Here is a 14226-nt window from a genome sequence, read left to right as displayed (position 1 = left end):
TCATTTTCGCCAGTCGCGCCGTCGCCATTTAGGCATTTTCCCATCGCTGGGCACGTCCAAGGGGGGGGGAACGCTGGGTCCATATATCATGTGTAACGACAGCTGAGCCGAATGTCAAATAGAAAGGATGGTTTCTGCAACCATTTGAAGTCCTGTGGATCATTTCGAAGGAAGCACAAGATGATCGATACTATGTTTTTCATAAATAGTCTACTTTTAATTGTTCATGTTGTCGCTTCACTTTGCAAAATCATCTTCGAACTTCGAAAACCTCCTACAACGTCTCCATGCTAAGCTGTTAATGTTATTCGTTCACATGATTAATGATTAGTCTCAATTTTGTATGACGTTCAAGGCCAAGGAAAGTGGCTAAGAAAGATGGTGTTAAATGGCCTTTCAGAGACCAAAATCGTACATTTACTTCATAGATGGGATTATAAAGTGACATTGCATATTTAAATTATTTCTTGTAGGAATTGGAACTATCTTAACCAACATCCTTTGCAGAATTTAAAATATTTCTTTTATGATTTAAAACAAAAAACCGCAACACAACCTTCAAACCAGGTCCGAAGATAACTTGTACTTGAGATAACCATTTAGGAGTAATTTGGTTTCGAGTGCACTGCAAAATGGCAGCACTTCCATTAGCGCTGGACGAGCGTGAGCAGGGTGGAATTAGGGGAAAAACTTTCGCCCAACTTCCCATCCTTCCCATTCGCCCGGATTATGCTTTTCATGAACGGCCGCATCTCGGTGGTTTTGTTCCGGTTCACCGGATCGGGATCCCGAAAACCGCCGCTGGGAAATGTGGGTAAAAAGGGGCTGATCTTCCACGGGCACGCTACGCCAATCCAATACAGGTTCGTTCACTCGCTCGGAGATGACACATTTACAGCATCAAGCGGTAATAACGGAAGTTTTACCCTGGCGGGCGAGAAGGGTAACAACGGCGACCCAAGGGACGTTGATGACGGTCACGATGGATGTTGGATTGCGTTTGTTGTGTACTCTTGGATCCCTTTTCGCTTGGTGGTTGTGCGAATTCGAATCAAATTATTTGAACGACGAGAGAAATTGTGGTGACTCTTGCAGTGAACGTTGGAATGCTCACCGGTAGCAGAAGGAGCATTCGGACATCAAAGCTTGCTGTGCTTGAGGCGGAAGATGAAGAAATCAAGTAAAAAGATCCATTATCGAAGTGACCGGAGAATGTTTCCTGATGGTTTAACATTGTAACGCGTCGTCTGGTTACGATGAAGCGGATAAATCGGAGAGAAAATATAAATGTACTGAAAATCCAAGGCTAGTTTGGCTTAGAAGATACCGAAACCGAATCAGTACTCTTATCGGAAATTGTAATTTCTAACATACCATTACCTCCAAACATCTTCCTCTGTATCAAAGGAACAATCCAGAACATGCGCTTTCCCAAAAATGCATCTCATCCTAATGCGATCGTAATTGTTGAGTAGAGTTCGAAACAGTTTTCCCATAATCCCACGATACGGGAAAAGCACATGCATTTCAGCGAACCTTTTCATTCGGAAAAATTCCTCGAAATCAGCAATAGCGTGAAAAACGAAGCATCCCCAGGTGTCCCAGAGCGACCACCCATCGCTTTTATGCGAAGCGAAATTGGATGCGAATAAATTGAATTTCGCAACGCGCTAATCGATTTCGTTGTAGAGGGACGTTTTCCCCGAAGGAAACTCACCTCCACCGAGTCATTGTCATAATGCGTCTGAAACAATGAAAGAAAATTAAACACTTGAAAGACTTTCCCTGCGCAAGGTGCGGCGCAAAATTCCGCCGGCTGGTCTTTCCCACGTTCCGACGTTGCATGCCGGACCCGGTTTGACACTAATTGCTGGCCGGCGCGAGTCGAATGTTTCACGTGGCGTGATGACGTTAGGGTGTTAAAACGACAAAACCCTAAACGCTTCGTTTAAGGTGTGGCGAGGGAAATATAAAATACACACCCCGTTCCACACCGCCTTACCGCCTGTTGTTTCCGGTTAGTTTCTTGAAAAAGGATAATAGAGCTTGTCCCATGAAACCGTCAATTATCGAATAACACACACACACCCTCCACACAGAGCTAATTGGTCGTTATCCCTTATGAAACGGAATAAATTCCGCTGCAAAAAAAACCCTGGCAAAAAGGTTTTCACGAGGACTTTTTCGGGGGTACTTTTTAATGGTACATCGTTTTCCACAACCCAATCGGCGTTTCGGGATGCAAACGTGGCTGCATATTGCCACACGAATCGTAGATAAAGTTTAATTTCCCTCCATCTCACTCTCTCTCTCTCTCGTTCGTCCTGGATCTCAGATTCTCCAGTCTAATTCATTACCGGAAACATGTTGAACACAATGGACTTTTCTACTCCCTGCGCAAGAGTTAACCGTCGTCCTCGGGAGGACTGGCCGTGTGCACGATCCTGGCTCGCTTTCAACCGGCCCGCGACCGCGTTTTTAACGGTGATGAATTTTTCATTTGCGACCAAACCACTGGTCCTCCGCACACACACACACATACATACTCGCAGCGGACCGGGAGGGGGGACAGAAAATTCATTTAAAAGCAGTCCAAAGGAACGCTCGCCGAATCAGTCCCTAAGTGGTTTTTAATAACTTTATTCGACCGGACTCGACGTGGACGGACCTCGGTTTTGTTCGTCTCCGGGAAAAACACTTCCCGCCCGTTTCGACGTCTCAGGGCGATGGAAATTCTCGACTGCCCGCTGCTGTCGGTGAACGTGCGCGTGTGGCGCTTTTGGTCCTTCGTCCTGGTGCACAACTGGCGGCGCTACATCAGCATCATCCCGGTGACGGTGCTGAACGTGTTCATGTTTGCCGACCTGTACCGGGCCTGGGGCAACATCGAGGAGGTCATAATCAATGCTTATTTTGCGGTGCTCTACTTCAACGCGGTGGTAAGTGCATTGATTCCCTCGAACGCTCTCTCTCCTTTCCCCCCCTCCGAACGCCTGCTCGGTTGATTAATTCGTGGTTTTTGTGGCGCAAATGTGGCCGCTTCCGGTGGACCACGACCGCAGCTGCGAACGCTCATTCTCGTGTATAATCGCCAGAAGTATGAGTCGTTTCTGGCCGGGGCAGCGCAAGTGTACGAGGAAATTTGTGTAAGTGAAACCACCATCGAAACACTTTTCCGGGCACGATATTGATAGCCGATTTCGAACCATCCCATCCATCCACGTAGAGCATCGAAGACGAAGTGATCGCAAGGCTCGTCAAGGACTACACACGTCGTGCCAGGGTGCTTTCCATTTCCAACCTCGCGCTTGGGGCTTTCATCAGTGGCTGCTTCGTCGTGTATCCGCTGTTCACCGGACAGCGAGGCCTCCCTTATGGCATGTTTATCCCGGGAGTGAACAACTTCGACTCGCCGCAGTATGAAATATTCTACATCACCCAGCTCGTGCTAACTTTTCCCGGATGTTGCATGTACATTCCGTTCACCAGCTTCTTCACCTCGAGCACCCTCTTTGGGCTGGTGCAGATCAAGACCCTTCAGCATCAGTTACGGACATTCCGATCGCGCGACCTCGGAGAAGGAACGGCGGAGTTGAATCGGAAGCTTCAGAAACTGATTGGAGACCACAAGCGGATTATTCAGTACGGAAAAGAGATCGTTAAATACTTCGTTGGCTCTAACGTGATTAAATTATTTTCAGATACGTCCAAGACCTCAACAACTTAGTAACGTACATCTGCCTGATAGAGTTCCTCTCCTTTGGACTCATGCTTTGCGCCCTGCTTTTCCTGCTCAACATTGTAATGTCCAACGCATTTGAAAGTGTTTGAGCCCCCACTTCATCGTCTATCCTTTGGTTTACAGATCAGCGTCATGGCTCAGATTGTGATCGTGGGAGCATACATCTTCATGATACTATCCCAAATATTCGCCTTCTACTGGCACTCGAATGAAATGCGCGAGGAGAGCATTGGCATTGCGGAGGCAGCCTACAGTGCACCGTGGTTGGAGGTGCATGATTCCATCAAGAAAAAACTGCTTCTCATTACTATACGTGCCCAACGACCACTTGAGGTGAGTACATGAACGTGTATTCTTATTCAAACAATTATATTTTCTTTCTCTTCTAAGGTCACGGTTGGTAATGTTTACCCGATGACACTGGAAATGTTCCAATCGCTGCTAAACGCATCTTACTCGTACTTCACTTTGCTACGAAGGGTTTATAATTGAAAACGACTCTCGAACCGATGCTTTGCTGTATCGTGAAGGAGTGAAAAGAGCTTGAGAAAAATGGTTATGGAAGAAAATTGTTGCTATAAATATTAGCAGGAGCATATGCTCCCAACCTGTCGTTTGCACACAAGTTGTTCCATCATCTTCACATGTTGATGCTTATTGATTCTTTTCCACTATTATGGACTATCTTTCATATGTTGTCTTGTAACATTTTTACCAAAAATCAATTTCTCAAAAAATTTGTAATTGAGGCTGCTTCTGAAGTTATGCAATACAACGTGCACGGTATCTAATATTGCACGCAAATTGCATACATTCAGGCGTATGAGATGATGTTATGCAATATTTCAACATACCAATTTTCCATCATGAAATATTTCACCACCAACTAAACACCATGCGCCTCCATCGCGGTCCGTTAAATGAAACTGATGCCCACACCTTGTTATATTGATTGTAATAATTATGTAGGAAAACGAAGGATATGTAGTATCAAAAACAATACGTTTATTTAATCATTTTCGTTCAGACATACCTCCTTCATTACACGCGCCCTGCTTCTTACGCTTGTCTTCTTACGAATTGTTGGTGACGATCAGCTCGGCTTAATTTCAGTATTTCTTACAAACCGGGCTCTAGGCTTCACGTTACAAATAAAATGACACACAAGTCTGGACATTTTTTGGGGTTGGATATTGTTTAATCTAGACAAGTATCGTACAAATGGTGCGGCAAATGGTGGTATGATTAGACTATCCACTACCATTCCACTGCATTCGCGTTTGCTGCTTAATCGTGGGTAAGTACATCATAGTGTATTGGGAAATCTCTAATGGCCACTGTTTCTCGGTACGGTTGGTGGTTGTGAACTGTACAACAAACGTCCCACTTCCATTCCTCGCTGGGTCGTGCAGTAAATTATATTTTACGAACGCTCACTGAAAGGTACATTCGCTTGGCTAAAGTTAAAAAAAAAACAAACGTAAACGGCACGGTTAATGGCCAGCTATCTTTCTTTCTTTCTTCCGTTCGAGCTGCTTACGCTTCTTCTTTTGTACAAATACACGGAATCCCTCCGGGACGAGCCTTCGAGCGCCCCGGCACGTAACCGGGCCTCCTTAATTTGGCACAAAACAAACTTAACCTAAGAAGAGTAGTGGCACATCTTAGCCTTTTTTTTCGGCGTCGCTTTGACTGTACGATAAATGGCATTTGCTTTGACAGCAAGCAAACAATTACGCAATTCGACCCAAAGGAAACAAAACAAGGAAACCTTCACCCTTTACGGTACTTGCTGGTTGCTTTTAAGAAGGAAAAATTTGCACTATCACCTGGAATGTCCTAGGACAAAAGAACTGGAGAGATTTGCTGGAGCAGCTGCCTTAAGTTCTACCTGCTACAAGATTTTCCGGTGCCTTTCACTATTCCTATCTCGGTATATACAATCTCGGTACGGTTCTTGTTTCTTGGGTAAGTACGTTTGAGATAAAGTTTAATTATTCCTATCCTCCTTTAGCGCAACCACACTTGTCGTCTCTCCGCTTCCCGCTAGTGGTACTCTGTGTTAAGCTTCAACTGACCACACATACACACACACTCACACGCACACACACCTAGTCAAGGGGTACGCGTAATCTACACACTAGCTTCATCTAGGATGACAATGAATAAATTCTTACATTCGTACATTTGAGCTACAAAACTAACCTATCGTTGACCGTCACGATGATAATCCGCTCCTTATCCTGCTTCTATTTCTCTCTCTCTCTCTCTCTTTTACGATTACGATGCTCCGGCTCAAACACAAAATACATTTATGGCACATCTTTTCTCTTTCTTCCCCTTCGATCGTGTCTCTTGTTGCACTTGTCCCCTTTTTTGTAGGATCTTCATCCATAAACCTTCATCGTGACATTGCCTCTCATATTACAAATAAATAAACGCATCAAACCGATGCTTTCTCTGTCCCTTTCCCTTTCTCTCTCTCTCTCTCTCTCTCTTGCGTTATGAAATAGAAAACAAAATATGCCCTCCCGTGCCCGTATGATGTAAAACAAGAAAAAGGAATCCCTTTCGCTTCGCTAGCTTATGGCAATAAATAGAACAAAAATTCGTCTAAAAAACAGAGCTCCTTTCCCTCCCTACTCCTCCACAAGCCGCGCGGTGAGAAAGTGGAAGATCTCCTTGTACTCCTTGACGCGCGCGATCATGATCGGTGTGAGCTTCTTGTGGTTGGCCGGGTTCGTCCTGGCGTGGTACTTGTCTACCAGCAGCTTGACGATGTTGATATGGTTATGCTGGGTGGCGACGTACAGCAGCGAGTTCCCGTACGCGTCCTGCTCGTTCGCATCGAACTGATAGTGCTCGAGCAGGTAGTCCAGGATCTCCTCGTGGTTCTCCTGCACCAGGTAGAGCAGCACGGGTGGGTCACTGTTGCGCAGACGCTCCACGCTGGCGCCATTGTTGAGCAGGGTCTTCACCAGCGCGAGGTTGTTGCCGACCACGGCCCGGATCAGTGGAGTCTCCCCGTGGTAGTTCAGCTCGTCGATCGAACACTTGCTGTCGAGCAGGAGCCGCACCATGCGCACGTTGGCACGCTGGACCGCCAGGTGGAGGGGCGTCATACCGGACCGATCCTTGGCGTTGATGGCAGCTCCGTGTTGTATGAGATCACGTGCGATCTCGTACTCGTCCTTCTCCACCGCCAGATGCAGAGCCGTCTGACAGAACTCGTCCTTATGGTTGACGTGTTTTACATCTCGCGCGACCAGTAACCGGACAATGTCCCTCGCTCGTACACACACTGCGTTGATGAAGCAGAGTGGCGCACTGTTCGCATCCACACCGCGCCTTAGCAGGAACTCCAGCAGTCGAATGTTGCGATTCCGGATGGCCATATTGATGGGCTGGAAGTCGGAACTGAGCGGACTGCTGATGGAAGCACCGTGGCGGAACAACAACCTCGCCAGCTTGCCGTTGTTCGTGTAGAGTGCAAAGGCGAGCGCATTGAGTCCGTACTCTCCGCAGGTATCCGTTGCCGCTCCGCCCACCTCAAGCAAGACTCGTGCCGATCGGATGTTCCGCTCCTTGCAGGCCACACTGAGCGGCGTGTTCTTCACCAGGTTGCAGTTGTTCACCAGCTTCCGGATGCCGGGGAAAGCGAGCAGATACTGCAGCGTACGACTCCGACCGAAGCCGGCCGCCACGTGCAGCACATTGTTGCAGTTCGAGTAGATCCGCGTTGGGTCCACCTTGCACTCCTCGATCAGATACCGAAGCACGTCCATATTGTCGTACTCGATGGCGCGATGTAGCAGACACAGCTCGCTGGAGAAGGACGTCATGTCGGTTCCGGCGTCAATCGCTTGCTTCACGATGTCCCTCGAGTTGCCGTACTGAATCAACCAAAATACGGGCACCTTCTCGTCCTCACTCATTGTGTTGACGTTTACTTTGGCTTCCGCCAACAGCCGGACGATCTCGGTCAGGTTTAACCGAGCGGCAAGATTGATGGCGGAATATTTCATGTTGCACAGAGCGTTCAGTTGTTCCGGCGTCATCCGACCAAGAAGATTACGCACCGCAAGAACATTACCCACGTTTACCACTTTGTGAAGTATCGTCATTCCATTGGCGTCCGTTCGGCTCCAATCGAACGACTCCAACCTCTCAAGCAACCGATTGACGAACGCATGATCGTCGAAGTTCACGAACAAGTGCAGCTCTTCGTACGCGTTGTACCGATTGAGATACTGACGGAACAGGTCTACGTCCCCGAGGAACACGCACAGGTACAGCACCAGCATGCGGCGGTCTTCCTCCTGCAGCTGATCCATCGGAGCAACCACAAAGTGTGACTTGCGCGTGCGACGTAACAGATACTCCAACAGCGCTCGCCTTCCGCTCGCCGGCGCTTCCGAACACGTCGTCAGCAGATCAATCATCGCCCGAAAGTCACCCGCTATTGCACAATCGATTAAACCGTAATGGCACAACTCATTGGGCGTCAACGAACCGAACCGTGTCCCGCCGATGTCCGCCCCGTTTCGCACGTGTTCGTGAAGCACGCCCAGTTCACACTCCCCCGCTCGTACCGCTTCGAAGAGTGCCGCCTGCTGGCCGAGCCAATGAAGGCGGGTTGCGAATTTCTCCTCGAAACTTGACACCGCCACACAACCATCACGAGGGCTGTGCTGGTACGACGACCGCCCGCCAACTCCTCCACCGTAGAGACGGAAGGAAAGCTGCTTGAAGATGATCGCGTTCAGGAAGATCGTTGCGCTCGATTTGAACGTGATCAGTTCGATCACCAGCGACTCGCGTCCACCGGCAAGGTACGTCTTTAAACTGCGTCCACTTAACACCCACGTGGGCCACTGTTGGGAGGTCAGTTTACGTGCGACGGCACCGTTCCCGACGGAGGCCAGAATCTCCAGGAGCTCGAGCAGACCGAACTCGAGGGCGAACTGCACGAACGGAGGCAGCTCCGCGATCCGCTCACAGAGACTCTGCGGATCGGTGCATTCAAACTTCTCGAGGATGTCCACCAGGTCGTTCACCTTGGAGTCGAATAGCTCCTGAAGCAACTCCTCATCCCGTTCCCTTAGGGCGGGTAAGTTTGATGTCTCCAACACCGCGGAACCTTTCGCACGCAGGAAGTCCTCCACTATCCGGTAGCGATTCTGCAGCACAAACACACTATCGTAGTACGACCTTCGAAGCTTCTCGTGCAGCTGTTGGAAGTCTTCGTCGTTCACCGCAGGGACGTTCATTTCCCGGAGTAGCTTGCGGGTAAGCTGATGGTGACGGGTCGTTGCCTCACCACTTCGAATGCACCGCAGCGGATCGATTCCGAACAAGCAGTCCGGGTTCATAAGGCTCTGCAGCTCCTCCAGGTGGCACACCACCTTGAGTGTGTCCTCGTTCTCGCTGAGACTGCTGTATGGCCGCAGCAGCTCCTTCAACGCCAAGTTTGCGTCCGAGATCGAAATGGAGCGCGAGATGTCGTACTTCTGGTAGCTCTGGTGCAGATAGGAGTGCAGAAGCCGCCGCACGCAACCATAGTCCGGGTTGGCCCGCAGGGCTCGACAAACGACGGCAAAGTTCCCGAGTGTCACCCTCAGGCGCGTCTGATGGTATTGCATGTGATAGAAGCGGAAGTGGATGTTCTTCTCGATGAACGACAGCAGCTTCAGCTCGTTCGACATTCCCACGTACATGCGCTTCAGCTCGTGCACGGTCCGGGCCGTTGCCTGCTCGTCGTAGAACACGTGCTCGAACTGGATGTTGCTGAGCGTGTGGAGGTTGTGCTCGCCGATGAAGCGTGCGTACGATTGCAGCTGTGCCCGGTTGCGCAACCGATAGGCCGTCCCAAGGAACGTCTTGTACGACTCGATCAGCTGGATGTTGATGACGTACAGCGAGAAACGGTACACCGCCTTCAACCGCTCCTGGATGCCCTTCACCTGGTCGCTCGTCGGTGGTTTGCTGGTGAAGTACTTCCCGACGCAGCATCGAGCGGAGAATGTGTCTCGCAGGTCCTCCTCCCCCAGCAGCTGGGACGAGACGCTTCCCGCCGTCGTCGACGTTGTCGTCGTCGGCTTCGCTAGGGCATGTTGGAGGATGTTCTCCAACATGCGGGTAAAGGCGGGCGGATGCTGTTGCTCGGTGGCGTCCCCAATGAACTGCAGAACGCGCTTGATGGCCATCAGACACAGCGTCTCGTTCGCCGTGTCGTCCAAATCGATGACGAGCGCATTCTCGACGTAGTACGCGATCCGCTTGACGGTGTGCACTTGTCGAATTTGATCGTACGTGCGACGAAGCCGCCCGAAAACGATCCGATTCCGCCGCCGGACCGTGTGCGTCCCGAATACCGCTCCCTCGCGGAACTCGCGTCCGCTCAGCTCCCGCTCGAGCAGCTTCGCCTTGTTGCGGCTCAGCTCGTCCAACCGGCGTGCGCGAATCTTCAGCAGCAGTTCGCGCCTGCTCGCCGCATACGCCACCTGTCGCTTCGAGAGGTGGAGCTTCGGGTGCGCTCGGTGCCAAAGTTGACCCACCGTTGGCACCTTGCCGCCGGTCTCGATGCCATCCGTGCGCAGATAAGCGACATACTCCGTGACACCCCATTTGTTTTCCGGCGCGGTGCTCTCGCGCAGTGCCTCGAACTCACCGCGACCCAGCTCCGCCAACAGCAGCTCCCGATCGGCCGGATCGGTTACCTCGCCCGTGCTCGCGCTGATGCGCTGCAGGTCCGCACTGCCTCGCCTCCGTCGGGCCACGTACCGTGACAGCTTCTGCTCGCGGATGCACGCGATGAGATCGAGGAACAGCTGGGGCGTCCACTGGAACGATCGATCCGAACGTGCCCCGGAGCCGCGACTCTTCTCGAGCTCCTCGCTCACCGCGCGCAAGTACGTCATCAGCATCTGCTTGTTGATCATCAGCTTGTAAATCTCGAAGCCCGCGTTCCGCTCGAGGATGGCGAGGAAGACTGCGGCCAGGTAGGTGATCTCGGCTAGCGGGATCCGTTTCTGCAGCTTGCGATCCCCCCGGATTCGCTCCGACTCCTCCAGGAAGTGCAGGGACTCGCAGATCGCTCGTAGACGCACCACGAACTCGTCGTCCAGGTCGTTCAGATTGTCGCCCTTGTAGCGATCGGTCAAGTATTTGGTATAGCTTAGCACTAACTCTATCCGCCTTTCAGCCTCTGTCTCCGGACCCGCCGTTCCGCTCTTCCCGTCGGCCTTCCGCTTCGAACTGGAACCTCCCAACTGTCGGTGGTCTCCACCTCCACCGCCCGAACCGGCGTCATAGCTGTGCGCAATCAGTTCATACTCCAGGAAGACACACATCGACTCGCCAACGGCGACTCCTTTTACCGACAGCTCATCCAGCGTGTGCGCGATCAGCTTCATCTTCGTGTGGATATCGAACGCTCGCTTCTCGAGGAATATCTTCAGCAGCTCCACGGAACCACGTCTCACCAACCGCAGCAACGCTCTGTCGTCCGGCACGCCGTCCAATTCTTTGCACAACATGAACTCCGCCACATGCTGGTAGCCATGGTCGAGTGCCCTCTCGGCCGGTGTTTGTCCAAGCCGGTTCTTCAGATCACCATCCGCTCCGGCTCCGATCAGCGCCTCGATCAGGCGCGTCTTGTTGCGTTTGGCCGTCACCGCCAGATGCAGCGGACTGTTGCCATCCCGTGCCGGATCCTGGAAGTCTAGATCCGGGCTGGTTGGTTTGTCGAGTGCCTCTCGGACCACCTCGTACTGGCCACTCTGGATCGATTCCAGAAAACTTTCCATCGCTGGTAGGGTTGCTCCTTTGCGTTCTTTACTTTTCCTTACGTCATCCCAGGTCGAGGCTAGAGACTCTAAATCCTGCACGAGAGTGGAAGAAAAGGAAGAAGTCGTTAGAAAAACACACTTCACTGAGCGCTCGATCGAATCTAACAAATTGCACAGGAATTGAGGTTTTCTTTCGTTCGGAACCATCACGATCGTTTTGTCGCATGGAAATTGTACCCGAAACGAGTCCGTTAGGAAGCTATTTTTACAAATGTCAACGAACTACGACTTGGCTCGGGGATTGTGGTCCCTCTTTGGACCTTTTACGAGCAGAAGTCCCCCATCCGCTATCCAGCTGTGGGCAAATCTTCGCATTCGCTGCGATCTCTTTCGCCCTTCATTCAACCATCTTCTCCTCGGTGCGCGCAGTTTCATTCACAGATTTTCCACCCAAATCTCCTTCCAACTAAGCAGGCAGGGACCATTAAACGTCAAAAATTAAATTTACTCCCCCCCCGATCGCATCTCCCCGGGTCTTTCGCCGTTCGGGAAATGCACTACGGAACGCGACAAGAAGCGCATGTATCATCGCGAAGGATGACACGCTGAAATCTCCCTCCTGCCGGCGAACGGATGGCTGGAAAATCAGCAACGCACTTCATCATCATCGTCGCCGTGCGGTTGGTTTTCCTCGGTTCCCCACGCTTCACGCACGCATTTCGCGAATGCTATACACACACAGAATTTTGAGTCCGCATCGTTCCCTTGGTCGAGCGAAGGGAACGCCAAAGGCCAAAAGTGGGGGACCGAACCCATGGGATCCTATTAGCGGCGGTACGTTGGCTTCGCATAAGCGCAGCATAACTGTACCGGTTGTAAATTTAGCCCTCCGCGCGCGGAGGAGGTTCGCAAACGGGCGCCCCGGGTTGGTGGTGGTTGCTGAGTTGGGAAAGGCATGTGTCGCAATCCGCCGAGACCAAACCGCGTATCAATGAATGGAGCAAGGAGTCGCAGTTGAAGTTGAATGAATCTCCCCGTTCCGTTTCGGCGACCCCAGTTCAGTCGTCAGCCAACGGTTAAATATGCACGCTTCTTTCTTCCCTCCACTATGGTCGTGTTAGTCGAGCCACTTTGAGCGCTCAAGCGGTTGGAAAAACGTTCACCCCTTTCGCAATCGCATCTCACCTGTCCCCAACGGGGGGAAAACTAACAACAGAATCGGGACTCTGTTCATCCAAGGCGGGTGTCAAGTGAGCAGAGAACAAAGGAACGGTGACGGTGTGGTAATCGTAGTAGGCCACCTCGAGGCTCACTTGGATCGACATCGATGGAGGTCTGCTTTATGTTCGCCTTGGAGTCGACGGCAGGGTTGAGTTCGACAGCGTTGTCTCTCAATTGCTACGAATTTGTCTATTTTACACGCTCGCGGGCAGTAAACGTTTGCTCGAACGCTGCCTGTCTCGAAGGCGAAGAAACCCGAGCATCCAAAGTAGGAGTCCGCATAGCCAACATCTGTTTTATTTAAACTCATTCACCGAAATATTTCCGGTCGCGTCGGTCGCTTTTCCCACCGATCTCCGCCGGCTGTCGTTTGTCTTCGTTCGTGGCGTGTAAGTGTGCGCGAAAGACATCCGCGGGGTTCTGGCGGCTTTTGTGTCTTTTTAAGATATTGTTCTCACTCACAGCAAGCAAGCAAACACGTGCCGTGCCGTGCGCGTCGTGTCCCCTCGCCTCTGGAAGACATTTACATTCGTTTACAAGCTCATAATCACCCATCACCTCGGGGAACCGTTTCACCCGTTGCCACCTTCGCAACAAATACGCATCAAGCTGTAAACGGAGCAGCGAAGTAAGAAGAAGAAAACGCCGTTCCCGAGAGCGTGGAGATGAAATATATTGCTGCCCATTGTGCGGTCGCCGCGTTCAAGAATGCACTCAAAAACAATGCCCGGCCAGTGTGTGTTTGCGTGCGCAAATGGACACGTCGCCGCCGAAGATGGGCGAAGGCGACGACGACACTCCGACGGGGATGTGTTTCTCCACTTCGCCGTCCAAATGTGGTCCAACACTTTCCTCACTTGGCATTCACGTTTTGTTCGAAGGCGACGATCCGATTGTTTGACAAGTGAAATATGTAGTTCTCGTCCGCTCGAGACGAAGGCGGCGACGAGACGGACGAGCGACGCTACCGTCGTGCCGGACGGATGGAATTGTTTGGAAAATAACAGAAAACTGCCACAGAGGGATGGGGATGGGGAAAAAAGCCGCGGGTGCCGGGGGATGCGTTTCAAAACAACCGCCAACGCGAGAGGCTGCTGCTGCTTCTGAGCTCGAATAATAATAATCAACACATTGTTCGGAAGATTCGCGCCGCGACACGGCCTCAGGCCACGTTTGATCTTGATGCCGTGCTGGAGTAGGGGGAAAGAGGGGGGTAGTGGCCACATGCAAAACCCTCAGTGGCGGCGACATCCTCCTCCTTCTGGACAGCCGAGAAGTGGAACTGTTCTGAAAAATGATGTTTTCGATCCACACTTCAAAGGGGTATTTTCTATCAAATGAGATGTTTATCTAGCTGCCTTCAAGAGGGAAGTGCACGTGTGTCTGTGTGTATGTGTGTCCCTCCCATAACAAAACAATGGTCCGTGTTTGTCTCGCGCGTTCTTGCCTTGTCTTACGCCATGTTAATGCATT

General features: G+C 51.2%; 2 protein-coding genes across 2 annotated transcripts; one reads left to right on the top strand and one right to left on the bottom strand.

The window, feature by feature from the left end:
* Nucleotides 1-2723: 2723 nt before the first annotated feature.
* Nucleotides 2724-4234, top strand: LOC131294914 (odorant receptor Or2-like). The gene is made up of 6 exons (XM_058322969.1): nucleotides 2724-2939; nucleotides 3063-3146; nucleotides 3227-3642; nucleotides 3702-3801; nucleotides 3866-4075; nucleotides 4133-4234. Exons 1-6 carry the CDS (start codon nucleotides 2727-2729, stop codon nucleotides 4232-4234), a joined length of 1125 nt encoding a protein of 374 aa, XP_058178952.1. The 5' UTR covers nucleotides 2724-2726.
* A 2147-nt stretch (nucleotides 4235-6381) lies between these two features.
* LOC131281866 (uncharacterized) lies at nucleotides 6382-11550 on the bottom strand. The gene has a single exon (XM_058311222.1). It carries the CDS (start codon nucleotides 11548-11550, stop codon nucleotides 6382-6384), a length of 5169 nt encoding a protein of 1722 aa, XP_058167205.1.
* Between the last annotated feature and the right edge of the window lie 2676 nt (nucleotides 11551-14226).

This window comes from Anopheles ziemanni, chromosome 2 (genome assembly GCF_943734765.1).
Source record: "Anopheles ziemanni chromosome 2, idAnoZiCoDA_A2_x.2, whole genome shotgun sequence".
NCBI lineage: Eukaryota > Metazoa > Arthropoda > Insecta > Diptera > Culicidae > Anopheles > Anopheles ziemanni.
The sequence above is the reverse complement of the archived record's forward strand: the minus strand, read 5'-3'. Positions and strand labels throughout refer to the sequence as shown.